Source organism: Alosa sapidissima, chromosome 21, assembly GCF_018492685.1.
Source record: "Alosa sapidissima isolate fAloSap1 chromosome 21, fAloSap1.pri, whole genome shotgun sequence".
Taxonomy (NCBI): Eukaryota; Metazoa; Chordata; class Actinopteri; order Clupeiformes; family Clupeidae; genus Alosa; species Alosa sapidissima.
Window position 1 is genome coordinate 21,259,905 of NC_055977.1, and position 17,548 is coordinate 21,277,452.

The 17,548-nt window shown below is 42.4% G+C and overlaps 1 protein-coding gene across 3 annotated transcripts in view; it reads left to right on the forward strand.

The window, feature by feature from the left end:
* Window positions 1-10,612: 10,612 nt before the first annotated feature.
* Window positions 10,613-17,548, forward strand: part of prdm1b (PR domain containing 1b, with ZNF domain) — a 38,944-nt gene continuing 32,008 nt past the window's right edge. For 2 of the 3 annotated variants that reach the window (XR_006026127.1, XM_042076654.1), the window contains exons 1-3: window positions 10,613-10,855; window positions 11,664-11,990; window positions 15,566-15,685. Coding sequence is in view for 2 of the 3 variants with exons in the window: in XM_042076654.1 (XP_041932588.1) it covers window positions 11,820-11,990; window positions 15,566-15,685 (291 nt within the window). In the remaining variant the exon portion in view is untranslated. Of the gene's footprint in view, window positions 10,856-11,663; window positions 11,991-15,565; window positions 15,686-16,866; window positions 17,035-17,548 lie in introns of those variants that run through there. The other variant, XM_042076656.1, reaches the window with a different exon arrangement.

The window sequence follows — 17,548 nt, forward strand, 5'->3', positions numbered from 1 at the left end:
TTGGGACACACTCCCGTCAAAACACTCACCCCATACCGGTAAGGGGCCACTGGAGCTTGAAATCTCCCATATTTAGTGACTTTCTCTGCCCTAATGCAATATATCTTTTAAACACAATGACTGAGTCATCTTCCTAAATATCAACCTTTACCACACACATTGTGGCTGTTTGTTGGGTTGTTTGAATGTTCTGTCAACCCTTTGTCTACCAACTGGAAATATTACTTTGAGTGAGGATTCAGTATGGGTGAGTTCTGATGTCAACAAACAAACTCCAATACACCATATATTATGGTATTTTGTCTTTGATGACATATATGAACAAGCATTTCTATTAAACATTTGTGCCAGTAGCATCAGTTAGTAGCATTATCAGTTTGGAGCTTTTTGTTTGTCTCCTAAATCACATAAGGTTCCAATAATGTATTTCCTGCATATTATGATTTTTGATTAGAAAACACCTGTTTTCTAATCAAATATTCAATATTCAGAAAGGTATATGTGTCATGTATATGTGTCACAGTACCATTGTGAAGTATATATTTAATTACTGGCGGTCAAGTTTACTTCCCCTGGCAAAGGAGTGTCCTTGTTTTTGTTTTCTGTTCTGTTTCATGAACCTGTAGCCTGTGTTTATTTTTGAAGGGCAGCAGCCTGTAATATTCATCACTCGCAAGGTGCTTTGGCATGGATGAAAGCCTGTGTGCTCCGTTCAAAGCCTCAAAGCCATAATTGACAGAAGATATTATTTCCTCTCTTGCCTCTTTGAACTTGTTTCACACAATTCATCATATTCTCTCTCTCTCTCTCTCTCTCTCTCTCTCTCACACACACACACACACACACACTTTCTTGACTATATAGCCTACATATTTTTTACTAAACAGTCTTTTGTTTTCTGCTGTATTTTTCTCTGACTGTTTCGTTTAGCTCTCCAATCGGCCCCTCAGGTATTATATTATGCAGGTGGAACAGGTGTTCATTGAGACACATGGCCTGTCTCCCCAGGGCAGATGATAACACACACACACTGAAACACCTGCACGCTGACACCTTATCACTCTACACTCCTTCCCGTAAGCCACCATATTAAATAGTGTCTGATGTATAAATCAATACAGATTATTTATAAATAGTCCTCCTGCCTGTACTGTGGTAAAGCACTGTAGGGCTGTCTACTAGTTCTGCACTACTTTTGTAGTATTGCCATGTAGCCTTTTGATATAGCAATAACAAATATATCTGATATATCAACAAGCTTGCATCTATTAGGTATTAAGGTAGCTGTTTAGGCAAGCCATCACTTCTAACCCACACTGTGTATAATATGGCCTGTGGATAATGTGCCTACAGTAGGCTATATAATCTACCATATAGGGGAGAAAAAAATCTACATAATTTTAATTTAAAATTAAATAAAAATATCTATAATTGTTTTAAATTAACATTATGTTGATTTCCTTCTTGAAAGACAATGTGGTAGAAACATAGAGATAGAGAGAGAGAAAGAGAGAGCGCAGCAGACAGACATGAGACAGAAAGAGAAAGACAGAGATGGACGAGATTGAGACAGGCAGAGAGGGAAGAGAAAAGAACAAAAATAGGGTTTAAGTTTCAGACATTTAATCTGTCTAATCCACATAAAGCTGTGAAAAACGACTGGAGCCCCAGAGGGGGCAGGAAAGCAAGACAGGCTAATTTGCCATTCTCTAATTAAAGAGGGATGAGAGCGACAAAGATAAATACACCAGTGCCTCTGAAGCACACCACCACAACGCCCGGCCCAGTTCACAGCAGGTCAACAATCTCAAGCAGGTCTATGTCTGATTGATTACAAAAGAACCAGGGCCCTGTGTTACGAATGTGTCTGTGTCTCTCTGTCTGTGTGTGTATGTATGTATGAGTGTGCGTGTGTCTGTGTGTGTGTGTACATGTCTCCCAGCTCATATTGTTCTTCCCTCACCATGCTATGCAGATGGGTCAATAGGCCAGAGTCACAGGTAGCCAGCCAGCTGGAGACAGGATTAGCCAATGAGCTTACAGACGTGGCGGGACTGGACTGTCGCTGTATGGGCTGGTCCAGAAAGAGAGAGCATGTCGTGTACAAACAACGGCACGAGACGCCACTGAAGCCACCGGCTGAGGGCAAACACTCAAGCAATCTGTGCCAGTCACACAAAGCACACATTTGCACACACACACACACACACACACACACACACACACACACACACACACAGGCACACTAACACACATACAGCCAACACAAGTGAACATACACATACTGTACAAACGACAAGTGGTAACTACTTTTATTATTTTAATTAGTTTATTTTATTTTATTTTATTATTTGTGAAATTGTTTATGTCTTGGGTGTCACGCATGGGTACGCTAGGGACTACGCCGCTCCGTCCCGCATCTTTTGTTTTGTGTGTCAGTGTCTTGTGTGAGCTCTTTGGGTTGCCCTCTGTGCATATTATAAGCGCTATATAAATAAAAGTGACTTGACTTGACTTTTATCATCAACTGAAGAGACTGAATTAGATAGCCCAGCGTATTTCAGTAAGAAATAAGTCAGATATCCACTAATATTCTCAAATGTTGTTATTATTATTAAGTAGTCCTATACTAAAGTTGTTAAGTATACCAAATTATGTTATAAATTGTATGTCCGTAGGAACAATAAATTATAAAATTGTGCCAGTGTTACGTAAGCATGAGGAATATTGATTTTTTTGCCTTTTCACCTTTCTCTGAGTACTTTTCCTTTAGTTGTACTAATGATTAATCATCTTTCCTATGCACACCCTGTCACAAATGGAAAATTACACGCTTCATTTATATTTACAAGAGGATGGTTTCACCTAGTGACAAGGACAGCTACAATACAACACCCCCCTACAATACACTACATTGTACAATACAATAACATCACTCTCCTTTTATATGACTCATATATCTTTGTTTTTCAATTCACTATGGAGTTTTATGCAACACACACACACACACACACACATTTTATTCTAGCTATAGTGTTGTGAGTCTAGGGTAGACTTCTGTTTTTCTTGAGTATTGATTTTAGTATTGGGGGGCTTGGGGGGGGGGGGGGGTGTATGTGTGGTGGGTTGTTTTGAATCGACTGCGCAAGTCGTACGCCATTGAAGAAGAGGGGGATTTAGTCAATTAGGGGGGTTGATTATGGTCCGAAAGCAGTGAAGAAACGGATTAAGCCAGGGGAATTAGGTCAGGGCAGTGACAGAGAGAGAGGGAGGAGGAAAGGTTGAGGAGAGTGTGTCAGGAGGAGTGGAGAAGACGAAGAAGAAGAATTGAGGTCAGAGAAACACGGCCACACGTCAGGAGAGTGGTGGAACAAGTAAAGAGGGAAGAGAGAGTAGCTTTCCAGTAAAGGATGACAGGCAACAGGGTAGAGAGGAAATAGAATCAGTGAGATATCAAGGACCTACGTACATATATAGATACTGTATATATATATTGCTTATATATTAAGCATATTTAATCTTGTTTAAAATATAGTTATGCATCATGTTCTTTGTATATATACATTTTTTTTCTATTTCAGAAACGGAGAGAGAAGATTGTTTTCTAGCACAGCACAGCACAGCAGAGCAGAGCAGGGGATCAGGTCAACTTCACCTGCCCTGCACTCTAGGCGTGTCTGTGGGTTTGTTCTGTCTAGACATCTCTGATTCAGCAACAGGGACACGATTCTATTTACACACACACCTCATTCTCCGCTGTCTGACCCGCTCTCCCTCCACCTCCCCTCTCTCTGTTCATCTTAAACCCCCCCCCCCCCCCCCTCCCCTGTGTTCTTACTTAATTAGCAGACACGTTTATTGATCCGCTGGATTTGGGGTGAAATCCTGCCTGTCTGACAGACGGATCTGTCCTCAAATCTTTGGCGGGTGGTCTGGGGTGGGGGGTGTTTTGTAGCTAACTAACTGTCTGTCTGAACCCACCTGCTCTCACATCCATAAAGGACCCCCCCCCCCCCCCCCAACCACACACACACACACACACAACCAACCCACCCATGCACACACAATTCTTCCCCCATACACACACTTTAAAAATAAACACACATGCATGCCTGTGATACACACACAATATAATGTCGCAGAGTGGAAACATCCTGTTGATTGCATGTCACACGTTCAGTGCATGGCTAGCATGTTCGCTATACTTACCACTTTTCTTCAGATTAGTCACTGTTCATTAGCCACCGCACTCTGAAAGGAAATGAGTCAATCACACTCTATAGTTTCAGGGTGACATTTATATATTTATATTGGTTTGCAGAAACTTTCATGGAAAACGTACAAGACTTGTAGATTACAATCCTAGCAACAGTGGGTCAGGAGAAGCGATGGTGGAACTGAAACACTTTAATTAGTGCAATAATACTTGCTTTAAATATGATTCTTTCAAAAGAGCATGTTTGTTTTTGAAGGCAACTGTATTTCAGCTACTGTGTACACTGTGTATGCACTGTACTCTTTGTGAGTACCCATGAATGTCTTAACCTCATGCTACCTATTTTCACCTTCACCAAGTATGTTGAAAACATGGGCCACAAGTTTTGTTCCTCTTTCTTGAAAAAAGTGTAACTGGATATTGATCATGCAATGATACTCTTTATTTGATTACTGAGCGAGATGAGGGAATTGTGAGTGTGTTTGCATGTTACAGACTGCTGCTATAGCAACAAGATGATGATGACAAAGAGAATGATGCATGACTGAAAACCTCAATTTCGATAGCAAAGAGATTGTTATTGTTGCATGCGGACACAAGGCCTTGGGAAGGGCAGAAGTGCAGTGAATAATGCTCGTCTCCCTTCAACCAGTTGTTGACTAGCAGTGAGACTGCTGCTTGCTGTTGTTGAATATGTGTGGGTTTGTGCACATGTATGCCAATGCTCAGAGCAAGGGACTTTTCATCATAAAGAAGTAGGCCTAGTGTTTTGAGTTAGTGGTTTGTCATTCCAAGTATGTGGCCTGCATAGTTCTCCCTTCTGGGTTAAGAGAAATCGGAGCTCTTTGCAGCTCTCTGTGCACTGCGCTGCTGTTATATTTTTTGTTCAGAAGTTTGTTTTCTAGACGCTTTCTAACCATGAGTGTGTAGACATGCCTTAGCATTGCATCAAAGACCTGAAGAGACATACAGTTATGAGCTGTATGTACCTTCCTGTGAGTACCCGCAGTAGACAGAGATGTGAATTTTGTGTATTTTTCTCACGTTGACATGGTGGACTCGTCACTGCAAAGCAGAGTGTCAGTGAGGAAAGTGTAATAGCTCTCACTCCCACGCTCTACCCTAGCAGGCTTTTATTTTTGTCCACTGGACATATGCAACCACATTGTACAGAAGTGTTGACCAACCTTTTTTGGTGTTGCAACATTGCCAATAAGAAATTTCACTTTTAAATGCCTTTTTGTTTGTTCTTCCATAAGGAAAGCATTGAAGTCCCGTGAACTTTATCTCTGAACACAATGGTCATCATCAGCTGTCCAATATGTAAGAAAAACTCAAGTAAACAACAGTGTAGTAAGCATTCATGTGATGTGGGACTTTTGGGACTTTTTTTTTTGCAGCAAACACCACGTGTCACCCTTGCTCAGACGTGACTTGGCCACAAGCCCAGGAACAAACACAGTTTAGGATTTAGTCAGAGATGTTTTTGTTGTTGTTTTCTTCCCATGAATATGTTTCAGATCCACTCTTCATCACGGGCCATATGCTAGCTAGGGATAAAGCCAGGCCTATGGTTTCCATCACTACGGAGTGATACATTGAGTGGGGGGGGGGGGGGGGGGCATTTTGCTTTGATCTTCTGCTTCCAGATGCAAAAAAGAAAGCCTGGAAAAAGAAAAACAATCAAACCCTATGACGTTTATGCAGCCTTGTTGTGAGTCTCAAGGCCATTTTTGGTGGTGGGAATTGGTTGCTTAATCCACACTGATGAACGAGGTGTGTTTGGCTCTCTAGGGACCATTGAGATGAAAAGCAATTCAAAATCCTTCTCTATCCCCTCTTCCAGATGTTTCCTGTAAATCCTCATGGCGTCCGAACCCACCAATCATAGCAGGCTTTGATCACGTTTGGGTTTGCTCATTGGCTAGTGGGAATTTGTCATCCTTGAGAACAGTTGCTGGGACTAAGAAAATGAAATTTGTCCAAAATATAAACCCACCAAGAGAAAGAGAGCAAGTTATAACAAAACAATCTCTCTCACCCCCCACCATACCAAACACATGATGCAAATCCCCAAACAGATGGAAGACATGGTCCTTAACAAGGGATCACTGATAGTGTTAATTTGTTTGTCCGTGGCTATCATCTTAGCTTTTGCTGCTTATTTAGTTTCGATAGCACAACAACAGATAGCACCAGTGGCCCGTCAGTTTCACTTCTCGAAAACTTTCTTTAAAGCCTCTGCTGGTCTGACGTCTAGAGACGCCCACAGCAAACCCTCAAACATCTTCTTGTTCTGTTGCCATATGATGCATTCATTAAGTGAATTTGTGGTTTACAGTCGTCCATTATATGATCCTTACTAGCAATTATGTGTCTTTACAGCGCAATTAATCAGACAAAAATATGACAGGTGTACAAAACAATGGAGGGTGGACTCCTTTGTAGCCTTGGCAACAGTAAAATGACAGTTGCAACATAAATCAAATTGATTCAGAGGTCATATTGATAGGGCGAAAACAAGGCAAATTGTGTGGAAAAACACAACAGGGCTTACAGAACAATCATATCAAATGCAAAACAAGACATTCCTACGGCACTTAAGTGATGAGCATGAATAATGCAATCCAACATATTTAAGGTTTTCCTTTAGAGGATGATCAGAATTTAAAGGGATCTGCCAGCTCCATAAGCCTGCCTTGTAACGGTAAACAAAATCATCAGACTGAACGCTGCTGGGACGCATTATCAGTTTTCCTACAATCCCTTTCAACGGTGAGCCCCATGACCCTTGAGTGGGACTGTTGCTAGGGAATTCTGACTGACCAGGAGAGCCTCACAGTAGCATCTGAGAATGAACAATGAATGAACACGCATTAATCCTCTTTATCCAGGAATCCATAAGGGATATCAACTGTTTGTTGTTTACCTCTAAGACCATGGAAAGAAAACAGGAAGACAGGGGGTGCGTGCAAAATAACAAACACTTCCACAGAGTGAAAATGTAGAGAGGGAGAGAATAGAATTAAAGAGGGAATGTTTATTGTTTGTCTTTTATTTGTTGTAAATCCCTCATGGGAATCCCAGAGTCATCCGTTTGACATTTGTGGTTTTCAGTCATGAGACTCTGGCACTGTACCTCACGGCCACAGCTTGACCACCAACAAAGTAAACATGTCATGAAATGCTACTGTTCATCAACCTGATTGTGCTCAAACCATTTCACCCACACCTGTTATAAATAAATTATAAATAAAGTTCAACCACAAGGTTTGACTAAGGATGTTATTAAAATGACAAACTGTGGGTGACCGTAATATTGAGGTATTCTTTGACACAAACATACAGGCATTTGTGGGCTTTTGTACAGTAGGTGGTAGCAGGTGTATCATGCTGTTGGAGGTGCAAACAAAAGCTGTATAGCCACCAAGATCACATACAGTAGGAACAGACTAGGGTTACAAGGGTTATAAAAGTATTTTATCATGTTTATTTGTATAATATATAATATAAAGGACAGTTTTTTATAGCTATCCACATGTTTTCACTTTTGGCACCTTGGCTATCATAATGGTAACTATAACCAGTTATTTGAACACTAAACATATTGGAGGTGCAGATTGTTGAGTTACTCCAGTTTAGATTTTTTAAACGTTAATCACTCATCTGAAATATTGCTATTGCCTATCCAAAGTAATGTACCTGTTTCGAAGTCAGCTGATGGTCAAATCAACCAAATCTCGTCAGTCAATCTGTAGTTTTAATTTACATTTATAGCCTGCTATAGATCTTGGCTGTAGGCCACAATGTAATGAGAAAATGAGAACCCATATCCTAAAACCCAGCGATAAAACAGTGAATATCACATTATAACCCAGGTGAATTTTCCCCAGCTGTCAATGGACCTCCGATACTGTTTGCACCTCCAAGACATGGCGCAGAGTTTTGTGTGGTCTGTGTTGTAAGCTTGTGTGAATCATCAAAAGTGCTGGAGTACTCCAAGAATAGATACTTGGCCCCAATAACAACATTAGGCAATGTGCTCAGTCAGGTAGAAAGTGGCAGATGTTTAGTCTACCACATTGATTGTTGATATTACTGTTGGCATATAAGAGCATACAGATTTTTTTCCATTGAGATTTAATTATAACTCTATAAACATTTTATACCACTATAACATTAATGTAATTCCTGTAGTTTGTCGATCGTAATAATTATACTCTATCACATTTTTTTATTAAGAGTTATTGAGTAGAATTGCATTGTGTTGGTGTGTAAGGGTTGTATAAGTTTCAACATTTGGCAAGGTTCCAATTCTACTGTGTCGTGTTCAGCGGCTGTGGCAACAGATGGAGAAACAGAGTGTAAAAAGTGAACAGCCTCGAAGCAGGGATGAGAAGACAATTAGCCTTTCTTTCTTTTTTCCTGATGCCACTGAGGCACCTTTCAGGACTACGGTGTTACTACATACAAGGATATCCTCAAGTGTCAGAGAAAGGCCAATTAATTATAGAGTTGTGCTCTATTTCTGGCTATTTATCATCAATATAGTAGAAAGGCAGGCTGAGTGCTTTCCCTATTGCCACATAGCAAAGTAGTTTCAATTTAACAATAACATCATGAGCTTTTCTGAGTTTGTAGTTTCAGCATGACATAATGAAGGTGACAGCGTGACGGCATGACTTTGCTCACGTCTCTCTTTCTCTGGTGGAATTACATTATATAAAGCATTCAGGGTTCGCACCATGACCCATCAATTTGGCACGCTAGTCATAAGCAGGTGCTTTACACATAACACTGACCCAGGACCTAATCTATTACCGTCTGAAGCCCCCACCCTTTCGCCCTCCCTCCCTCAGGGCAGGTCAGCGCTCACTGGAAAAGTGCAACTGGAGCGCCACGCGATCTGACACACTCTCCACTCTGAGGGGGGTGCGGCCGTGAGTGAGTCAGACGGGCGTCCCAGCCCTTAGCTGATATTAGCCCCATAGTCCGAGACACTGAGCCTGGCCCAGACTGTCTGCAAATTAGAGAAATTAGCCAAGCACAGGGAGAGAGCTCAGGAGCTGTTCCCGCTCCACCCTCCCCCCCCCCCGCCCCCTCCTTAACCCCCCCCCCCCCCCTCTCTCCACCCTCCTCCTCATGGCGTGCCTCACACGCGACAGCCAAACGCCACACCGTCTCACTGCATCCCACTGCCACCTTTCAGAATAGCAGGCAGGCCATATGTCAGCCAATTTACTGTTTCACTGGGCCAAGATTACAGCCGGGGAGGGAAGGGGTCTTAAAATGGCACACACATACACACACATATTTACGTACACACACATATAACAATTATAAAATAATAATTATGATCAGTTGGGTATTATTGAACCCTTGTGGAAGTTTAATTTTATGACATCTCCTAAGGCTAATAATGTTTTGTTTTGTGTGTATGTGAACATAAGTGTCAGTATTTGTATTTCATGCATTTGCTAGCTTTGTTTCTACATCATAAATCAAGAATGTCTCCCACCAAAATCGAGATGAATGGGATACACAAAATTAGTTACAACTACTAATTAATTTACGTTACTCTTTAGTTACTCTTGGCCACATGTGACTAAAACAGTTGTTATCAATCACTACTAATCAATCAATATGTGTTCCTACACCTGTGTTGACAAGAAAGTCACACCTTGCGAAATGGTGGTTACTTTAATGGATGACACATCCATATGGTGTCTTTTCAGTTTCACGCTTTTTCTGTCAGACATCCTGTCACCGTGAGCTGTTACCACTGTGAGCTAACACGGGACCTAAGGAGGGCACGGCAGGAAGGTGCGTGCCAGAACTGAAAGTAAGTCTGGCCCCATGCGTGAGGAAGCTACCCAGACAGGTGTGTCTGAGCCGCAGCAAAGACCAGTGCGCTGGCCTGATCTACATCCAAGGCCAGGCCACACCATCAAGCTGGACTGGATGTAGGTCAAGGAAAATGTGTGTGTGTGTGTGAGGAATCTAGGGACTATGACTGAGCGAGAGTGTGTGTGTGTGTGGGGTGGGGGGGGGGGGAGGGGGGGAGTTGCCAGATTGCTCATTATGAAATAAAGGTCCAGTGGAGATTGTGTGTGTATGCGTTTGTGTGTGTGTGTGTGTGTGTGGATGGATGAGTGTTGCACCAAGGGTCAGGTCCAGCCATCTGGATATCCTTTATATTGTGTCCATACGCTAGATTGTTCCTTTGTCCACAGTAGCTTGTATTATGTTTATGGGCATATTGGTGTTTACTGGGTGTCCGAAGACACTGGTTGTGCCCCAATTGGCTCTCTTCCGACTAATCCCCAAGTCATGTGACATGTGAGGTGACTTCTGATTGGCTGAGTGGATCTGCTCAAAAGCCCTGTCGCAGCGAGAGCTCTGGAGTTTTTTGGCCAACGCAGGTGGACAGCCCGGCAGAGAAAGGATAACAGAGACATCTCCAGAGAATTCTCTGGGAAGAAATACAAATACAACAGGACAGAGGAGTGACAGAGCGACAGAGAGAGGACTGTGGATAAGCCAACAGAATGTGCTGCTGACTGACAAAGAGGAGTGAAGGAATGGCATTACCAAAGAACACAAGAGATGACCATCGCACAGCTGAATGAATGTGTAAAAGTGAGTGACTGTGGTTTGTCTTCTTTGTCTCAGTTGCAGGACTGGATTCTTTTGACTTGTGTTTTTCACTGGCTTAGTGGTTTCCTCATAGTCATCATGGCGATCATGGTTGAAATTGACTTGTGAAGTGGTGGTATGGCAAACAGTTTTGTTATTGGTGCCTTTTTATAATTTCTATTTGTTTGGATGAGTTGGTAGTCTTACACTGTTTGGCCACACATGTTAAGTGGATTGGATCTCTGTTTTTGTGAATGACAGTCACCTATGTGTTCTAATAATGGACATTTCCAAATCCTACTTTGAGAAGTCATAAGATTACATAATGGGTTATTTATGCCCTAATGGATCAGCACTTTGTGGGGAATTATGTGAACATAGGAAAGTGTTATAAAAGTGGGTCTGTTGTGAAGGAATGACTGAAGTCATCCAGGTGTATCAGGTGCCACTAATTGCACCTGAAGCAACTTCCTATCTGCTTCCATTACCTTTGGTTATCTTAGAGATAAGATCATTCTGTATATGACGTGATGGCTGAAAAAAAACATCTGATCGGAAACACTGTGATGCAATGCTTTGTATAAGTGTTTACTCAGACATGGAGGTGAGGTGGCTTTCTCTCATGTGATGGGGTGTGTTTTGCTAGTTGGTTTACTGTTTGATCCCAGATAAAGAGTATAACATGTCCTTAAGTTTCTTTTTGAGGGTTTTCAATTTCTTATTAATTCATCTTTGTGCGTTTTTTTTTCCTGTATGTAATGGATTCTCATGTTTTACTCTCTCTCTCTCTCTCTCTCTCTCTCTTGTTCAGGTTATCAGCTTTAAGAGATCAAACCAAGAACCTATCCTAAGAGTTTAAAAACAAACACCAAAGCAACCCATACCAAAGCAGACAATACTAAACCAAACACACTTTGAAAGAAAACAAGAACTCGTCAGACTGCAGAACCACAAGAAGACAATAAGGATGAAGCTGGAACCAGAAATGGGGAACATGAGTGAGTGGAGGGAGGCCGACTTTGCCCATCACTGCACGTACATCGTCCACGACCAGCCATCTGATCCGGCCTTTGGCGTGCCACGAGCCATGACCTCCATCCCACGCAATCTCACCTTTGAATACAGCCCTGATAATGAAGTGAGTACCATGAAAATGGACACGGACACACACACACACACACGACACAACACACTCACATACACTTCCAGCTGCTTTCAAATAAGCTCAGTGGAGTGGAAGTTGAACAATTTGTTTACACTGGCTTAATGGGCTTGATTTTATTGTGTGGTTATATTGCTGGAAACATTTATGTGTCTGTGGTTATATCATGAGAATCACTGACTATATGGAAACACTCAGGAGTGGTGCGGAATTCCTGAGACACCTTCCTGTGTGCATTGGTAGTGTATAGCACCCTGCTAGAAAAAGCATTATTCCTTCATTAACCGTTGTTTTGTACGTTGTCTGTGTGTGTGTGTATGTGGGCAAAATGAATTCTATTCGGTTTTAAAAACCAGTGATATCACATTTCTACCACGGTTGGCTTCTACCGTGGCTGGCTGAAGGCCAGAGGCCATTGATGCCTAAGCCTCTTTACTGCAGCTCTCTAGGTCAGTGTTGTTCGCTTTCAGTCAGTCAGACACTCAAAGTTCAGGGATGAGCCGTGCTAGTCATCAGGTGATTAGGCCTCGGAATCCAGCTAATCGTGTTAACGCATCCTCTCGGCAGGTGAGACTTACACAACCCCTAAGGCTGCCCCTGTTTACTTGTAAAAGTAAAAGCTTCCTCCCGAGGTCCTCCACAGAGATAGCAGAAGAGCCTGCAATACTGAAACTTGCCTTCCTCTACAGGGACCTTTCTAAGATTTCCAACCCACACAAATGATTAGGCAACAGCTTGTTCTAAGTAGAGCACTAAAAGAGTTTGCTTTTTTAAGGAAAGAGATGGGAGAGAATTTAGTGACAGAAAGGAGAAAGGAGTCTGATAATCAACAAGGGATGAATGGATGGCTGAGTAAGCTTACATCTCTTGAGCACTGTAGGGGAGTCGTTTCGGTCTTTTAAGAATTAGATATGTCTTACTGTAGGTCATAGATCTCTCTAGCACTTCGGAAATTAGTTGTGGTCTAGCTTTTATCTGTCTTCCTTCCTCTCCCTCCAACACACACAGACATATGCACACATACACATACACACACACACACACACACGCATGCACACACACACATGCACAAATACTTACACAAACATACATTTGCATATTCCTCATTAGCTGAGAGTTTTTTCAACTTCCGCTCTCACTTGGTGTCTTTTTCATTTTGCTCTTCTGGCGAAAGGTGTGAAATGAGTGTATGAGCTCACTGTGAGGTGGGTTAGCAAGTTACTCTAGTCCACATCCTTTAGAAAACGAGAAATGACAAGCATCATATCAGTCACTCTTTTGGCCCTTAGGTGAACTGACTTGGTAGCTACTGTGTGTTCAAAGTACGAGAAAAAACGTACACACACTCATGCATGCACACACGCACACTTACATACACACACACAAACACACAGACATATTTGCTGATTGAAAACCAAAACAAATTGTGATTCTTGCAATCAATAAAAAACAGTCCACTTTCACTTCTGCTTTTTAGAGTGACTCTTGGCTGACCCATTTCATAGGTCTCCTCAGCTTCTGCTTTTCCTTTCTGATAAAAATATTCTTTGCATCTCCCACCCCCCACTCTTTCTCACACAGAGCTCAATCTACACTCAGGCGTGTGAAAACTCAGAATATTGGCCCTTGTGAGTGTTTGTCTATAGGCCTTTTCATACCAAAATGACACACTTCCGTTACTTTCTTCGGGTCTGTGAAACAGTTCCTAGAGCTGTCAACAATTTGCATTCAAGAGAAAAATATAAGTACACATTCACTTTCCTTTATACGTGCATAGCTCTGAGGGGGTGTGGGATGCATGTGTGCAGACTCACTTCCTTATTTAGGACTCATTTTTCCCTGAACGTTCACCTCTGGTTTCCCTTCTTGACAATTCAACAAAGACAATGTCGGTTCTAGTGATTTGGGAAAGTCCATATCCCACTGGACTTTGTCAGCTTCCAGGAGTAAGGCAGGTCTACTGGCAGGGGCTGGCTTTGATTGCAGGGAAAGGGAAAAGCAATAGAAACCAAGCAGATTCATAAGGTGACACAGAGTCTGGAGTTCACAGTTTTGCACAGTTTCCAGTCATTGCTAGATCAGATTCTCACACTTTTTTATACAGTGCTTACATGTACCACAATCTATAAAAAAGGTTGTAGTTGGTTCTGTTTTGCTCAGTTTGGTTCTGTTGATGAATTTGAAAATAAGAAAATAAATGTATATCTACATATACAGATCCACTTAGTGATAAACACCCACCAACATCACAAGCACTGCAACAGACACAGTCTCAGCAGTCTTGGGACAACCTCAACATCTTGAATGAACAATCAAGGTCTAGGGGAGAAGGGTGGGGATCGGAGGGGCTAAATGATAGACCCTCAACCCCACACCCCACACCCCCCACCTAAATACACCCCCCACTGCACCCCAGCCCTTGGAGTGTGCCAGCTGGAATGGGGACACGTGGCAGATGGAGCCGCTCTGCACCGGGCCTACACCAGAAGAGCAATAGGAGGAGGAGAAGTAGGTTAAGCCCCTAACGATTACTTTCGTTTGGAGGCTGCTGAAGACTCCTGCCAGCTCGCGCCACTGTCCTGCTCAGACAGGTTGTCTTAGGGTGGGGGTGGGGAGTGAGGGGGTGGCGTTGTTGCGTGGCTCCTATCCAATGGTCAAACGCATTCACTCAACACACTCACACACACACACCCCATTACCTAAACCCCCAGCAGTGAGCAGTTAATCACTCATTAGTCACGCAACGCTTGATGGACACAATCCCACTGTCACACTGACTCTCGTCTCACGACGTGCGATGTGATGCCAACCTTCGGAGCTCGTGTCTTTCCCTCGCTTTCCTTACCGCACCGCCCCTCCCCATCCTTAGTCAACAGGTTTCATTTTCATTTTCCTTTATCTCCCCAAATTTATTGTATTTAAGTAAAAAGTACAACATTAGTCACGCAAAGCTAGGGGAGGCCCAAATCACTCTAAACCGAATTGCGTTTTTGAAGATACACCCAAACTGAAACACTCAATATGTCTCTGTGGCCACATTTCTATCTCTTGATAAGGACAAGGGAAAGAAAGGACAGAGGCTCCTGTTAAAGAAAACCACAGATTTACTTTTGCTGCACACACACACACACACGGAACTTCTCTTTTACATCTGGCTGTCCCAGTTAACAGTTAACAACAGAACCACCAGGGGCTGGGGCTTGGAGTTTCTTTTTGTGTTGTTGGCCTGGGCTTCCTGTAATGGCATTGCAGGGTTGTTCAGGTAAGGCCAGTCACTAGGTCACTGTCACTGGGTCACCAGGTCAGTGGAGTAAGCCGTGGAGGGAAAGTGTAATTCCTCCTAAGTCATTTAACTCATTAAAGTGTGTCACTTTAGGACAAAGGCTGCTGAATGTCCATTTGAAAACAAAGACTTCATATAAAAATATGTACAGGTTAAATTGTTTCAAACTTGCTGGTGGGCTTAAAACAAAAACAGTGATGGCTGGTTGCATACTATACAGCATCTCCGTTTTAAAACAGCTGGATTTAAATATTTTTTCCCTCTACAGGTCACAGGGGTGTTTAGTAAGGAGTACATTCCTCAAGGGACTCGTTTCGGACCTCTTCAGGGAGACATTTACACCAAAGACAACGTTCCATCTCAGGCCAACCGCAAATACTTCTGGAGGGTAAGTCTGAGCTAATCATCTGAGACACACACACTATTGAACTCTTCCACAGAATTTTGGTGGAAAGGGTTGTGGCCAAATGCCAAATCCACAAACACCCACTCACATCACAGCGGCCCAGCTATGACAGCACCTTACCTTAACTATGCACAGAAGAGACACACACACCACACACACAAATGCACAGAGAGAGAGAGAGAGAGAGAGAGAAAGAGAGAGAGAGAGAGAGAGAAGAAAAAGAAGAGAAAGAGAAAAAGAGAGAAAATCTCTTTGGCTACCTTTGGTTTCCTTGCATCTGTTAGCAGTATGATACTTACGGTCAATGAGGTCCAGGGGCTCTTTGTGTTAGACATGGAAGGCCTATTCTGGTTTGTTGGCGAAGGGAAAAGTTAGAACTGCTACACATGCAAACCCACACAACCACCTCTAACACCCCCACCACATAAACACACACACGCTCATGCACAAACGGTATTTCTTCACTTCTGTGATAGTGCCGTTTTCATTCTCGGATGTAGCATGTGAGTTTGTCTGCCACCTCATTCACATGCAAACACACACACACACACTCACTGACCAGGTTTTTCGTAACCATCTATCTATCTATCTACGTGACTTCCTCTGAATTACTTTCTTTGTAGTGGGTTGTGTATCAATACCTTTTCTAAAAGGGCTGTGTGTTTCTCCCTATTTCCCCCAAAATGAAAGACTACTTCAACAACTGTTTCGCCCTTTGTGTCACATTGGAGTTTTTCCCCCTTCTCTTACCATACATTTCCCTAGTCATCCTTTGTTCATTTTTTTTAACCGCGCTTGTGCTTTCCTCTACGTTTCCGTTTGAACAAAAAAAAAAAAAACACACACACATCCAGTTTCTGTCTTCAGTGAGAGTGCTCTGGGAGAATGCCAAGACACGTTCACGTGACTATGACAGGTGTGTGCTTGTGTGCATGAGTGTGTGTTTCTGTCATTGCGTCACTCACATAAAACACTCCCTCTCTACGAGTGAGGTGGGGGGGGTGGAGTCTTACGGGAGTCTTACGGCACTGAAAAATCCCCTCCTTGTGAGCCAGTTTATGGGTGTGTGTTTTGACATTGTATCTCCTCCCCACTCCCACGCCCCTTAGTGTGTCTTTTTATAAGACTGTAGCCACTGATTTGACACCAATAACAGAAAACCAACACACACACACACAACCACAACTGCGCACAGCCTCATACAGACAAGGTCCAGAGTGGTACAGACAGAAGCAAGCAGTGTTGAGGAAAAAAGAAAGTGTGTGAGAAAGGAAAGAAACAGAAGACAAATACAGAAGGGATTAGAGATCAGCATTCTGTACATGGCAGAGGTGACTGGCTTTTCAACTTTTTAAGCAGGCTTGGCTGTCCACTGGAATACCCCTTTGGTCAGTCAGGTCCACTAGTGGTCCACTGGTGTTTCAGCAGTTGGGAGAGATAGTTGTTTTTATTTAGTTTAATTTATTTGTTTAATTTATTCAGAATCAAATTATTATTTTGTTTGTTCACAAATTAGATTGTTGCGTAGAGGAAGATAACTTCACTTTGGATAGCTGCACAAGATGCAGCGCAGAAGTTACACAGTTTGATGGGCTAATGTTATGTTTATTTTTAGATAAGCGATATAAAGGAATTATAACTATTGAACATATTGTGGAACTGAGGAAAAGTTATGGCTAGAATTTAAATGTGTTTGTCTGCAATAGTTTGAATGAGTAGATAATGGGTAGAAGAAGTCTAAAGACGAGGACTAAATTCATGCAGTTTGTCTGATCAGCTTTGCTCATGAGATTGTCTTCTCGCCTTCTCTTCTTTTCTCTTCTCCCACCATTTCCTCTATTTCGC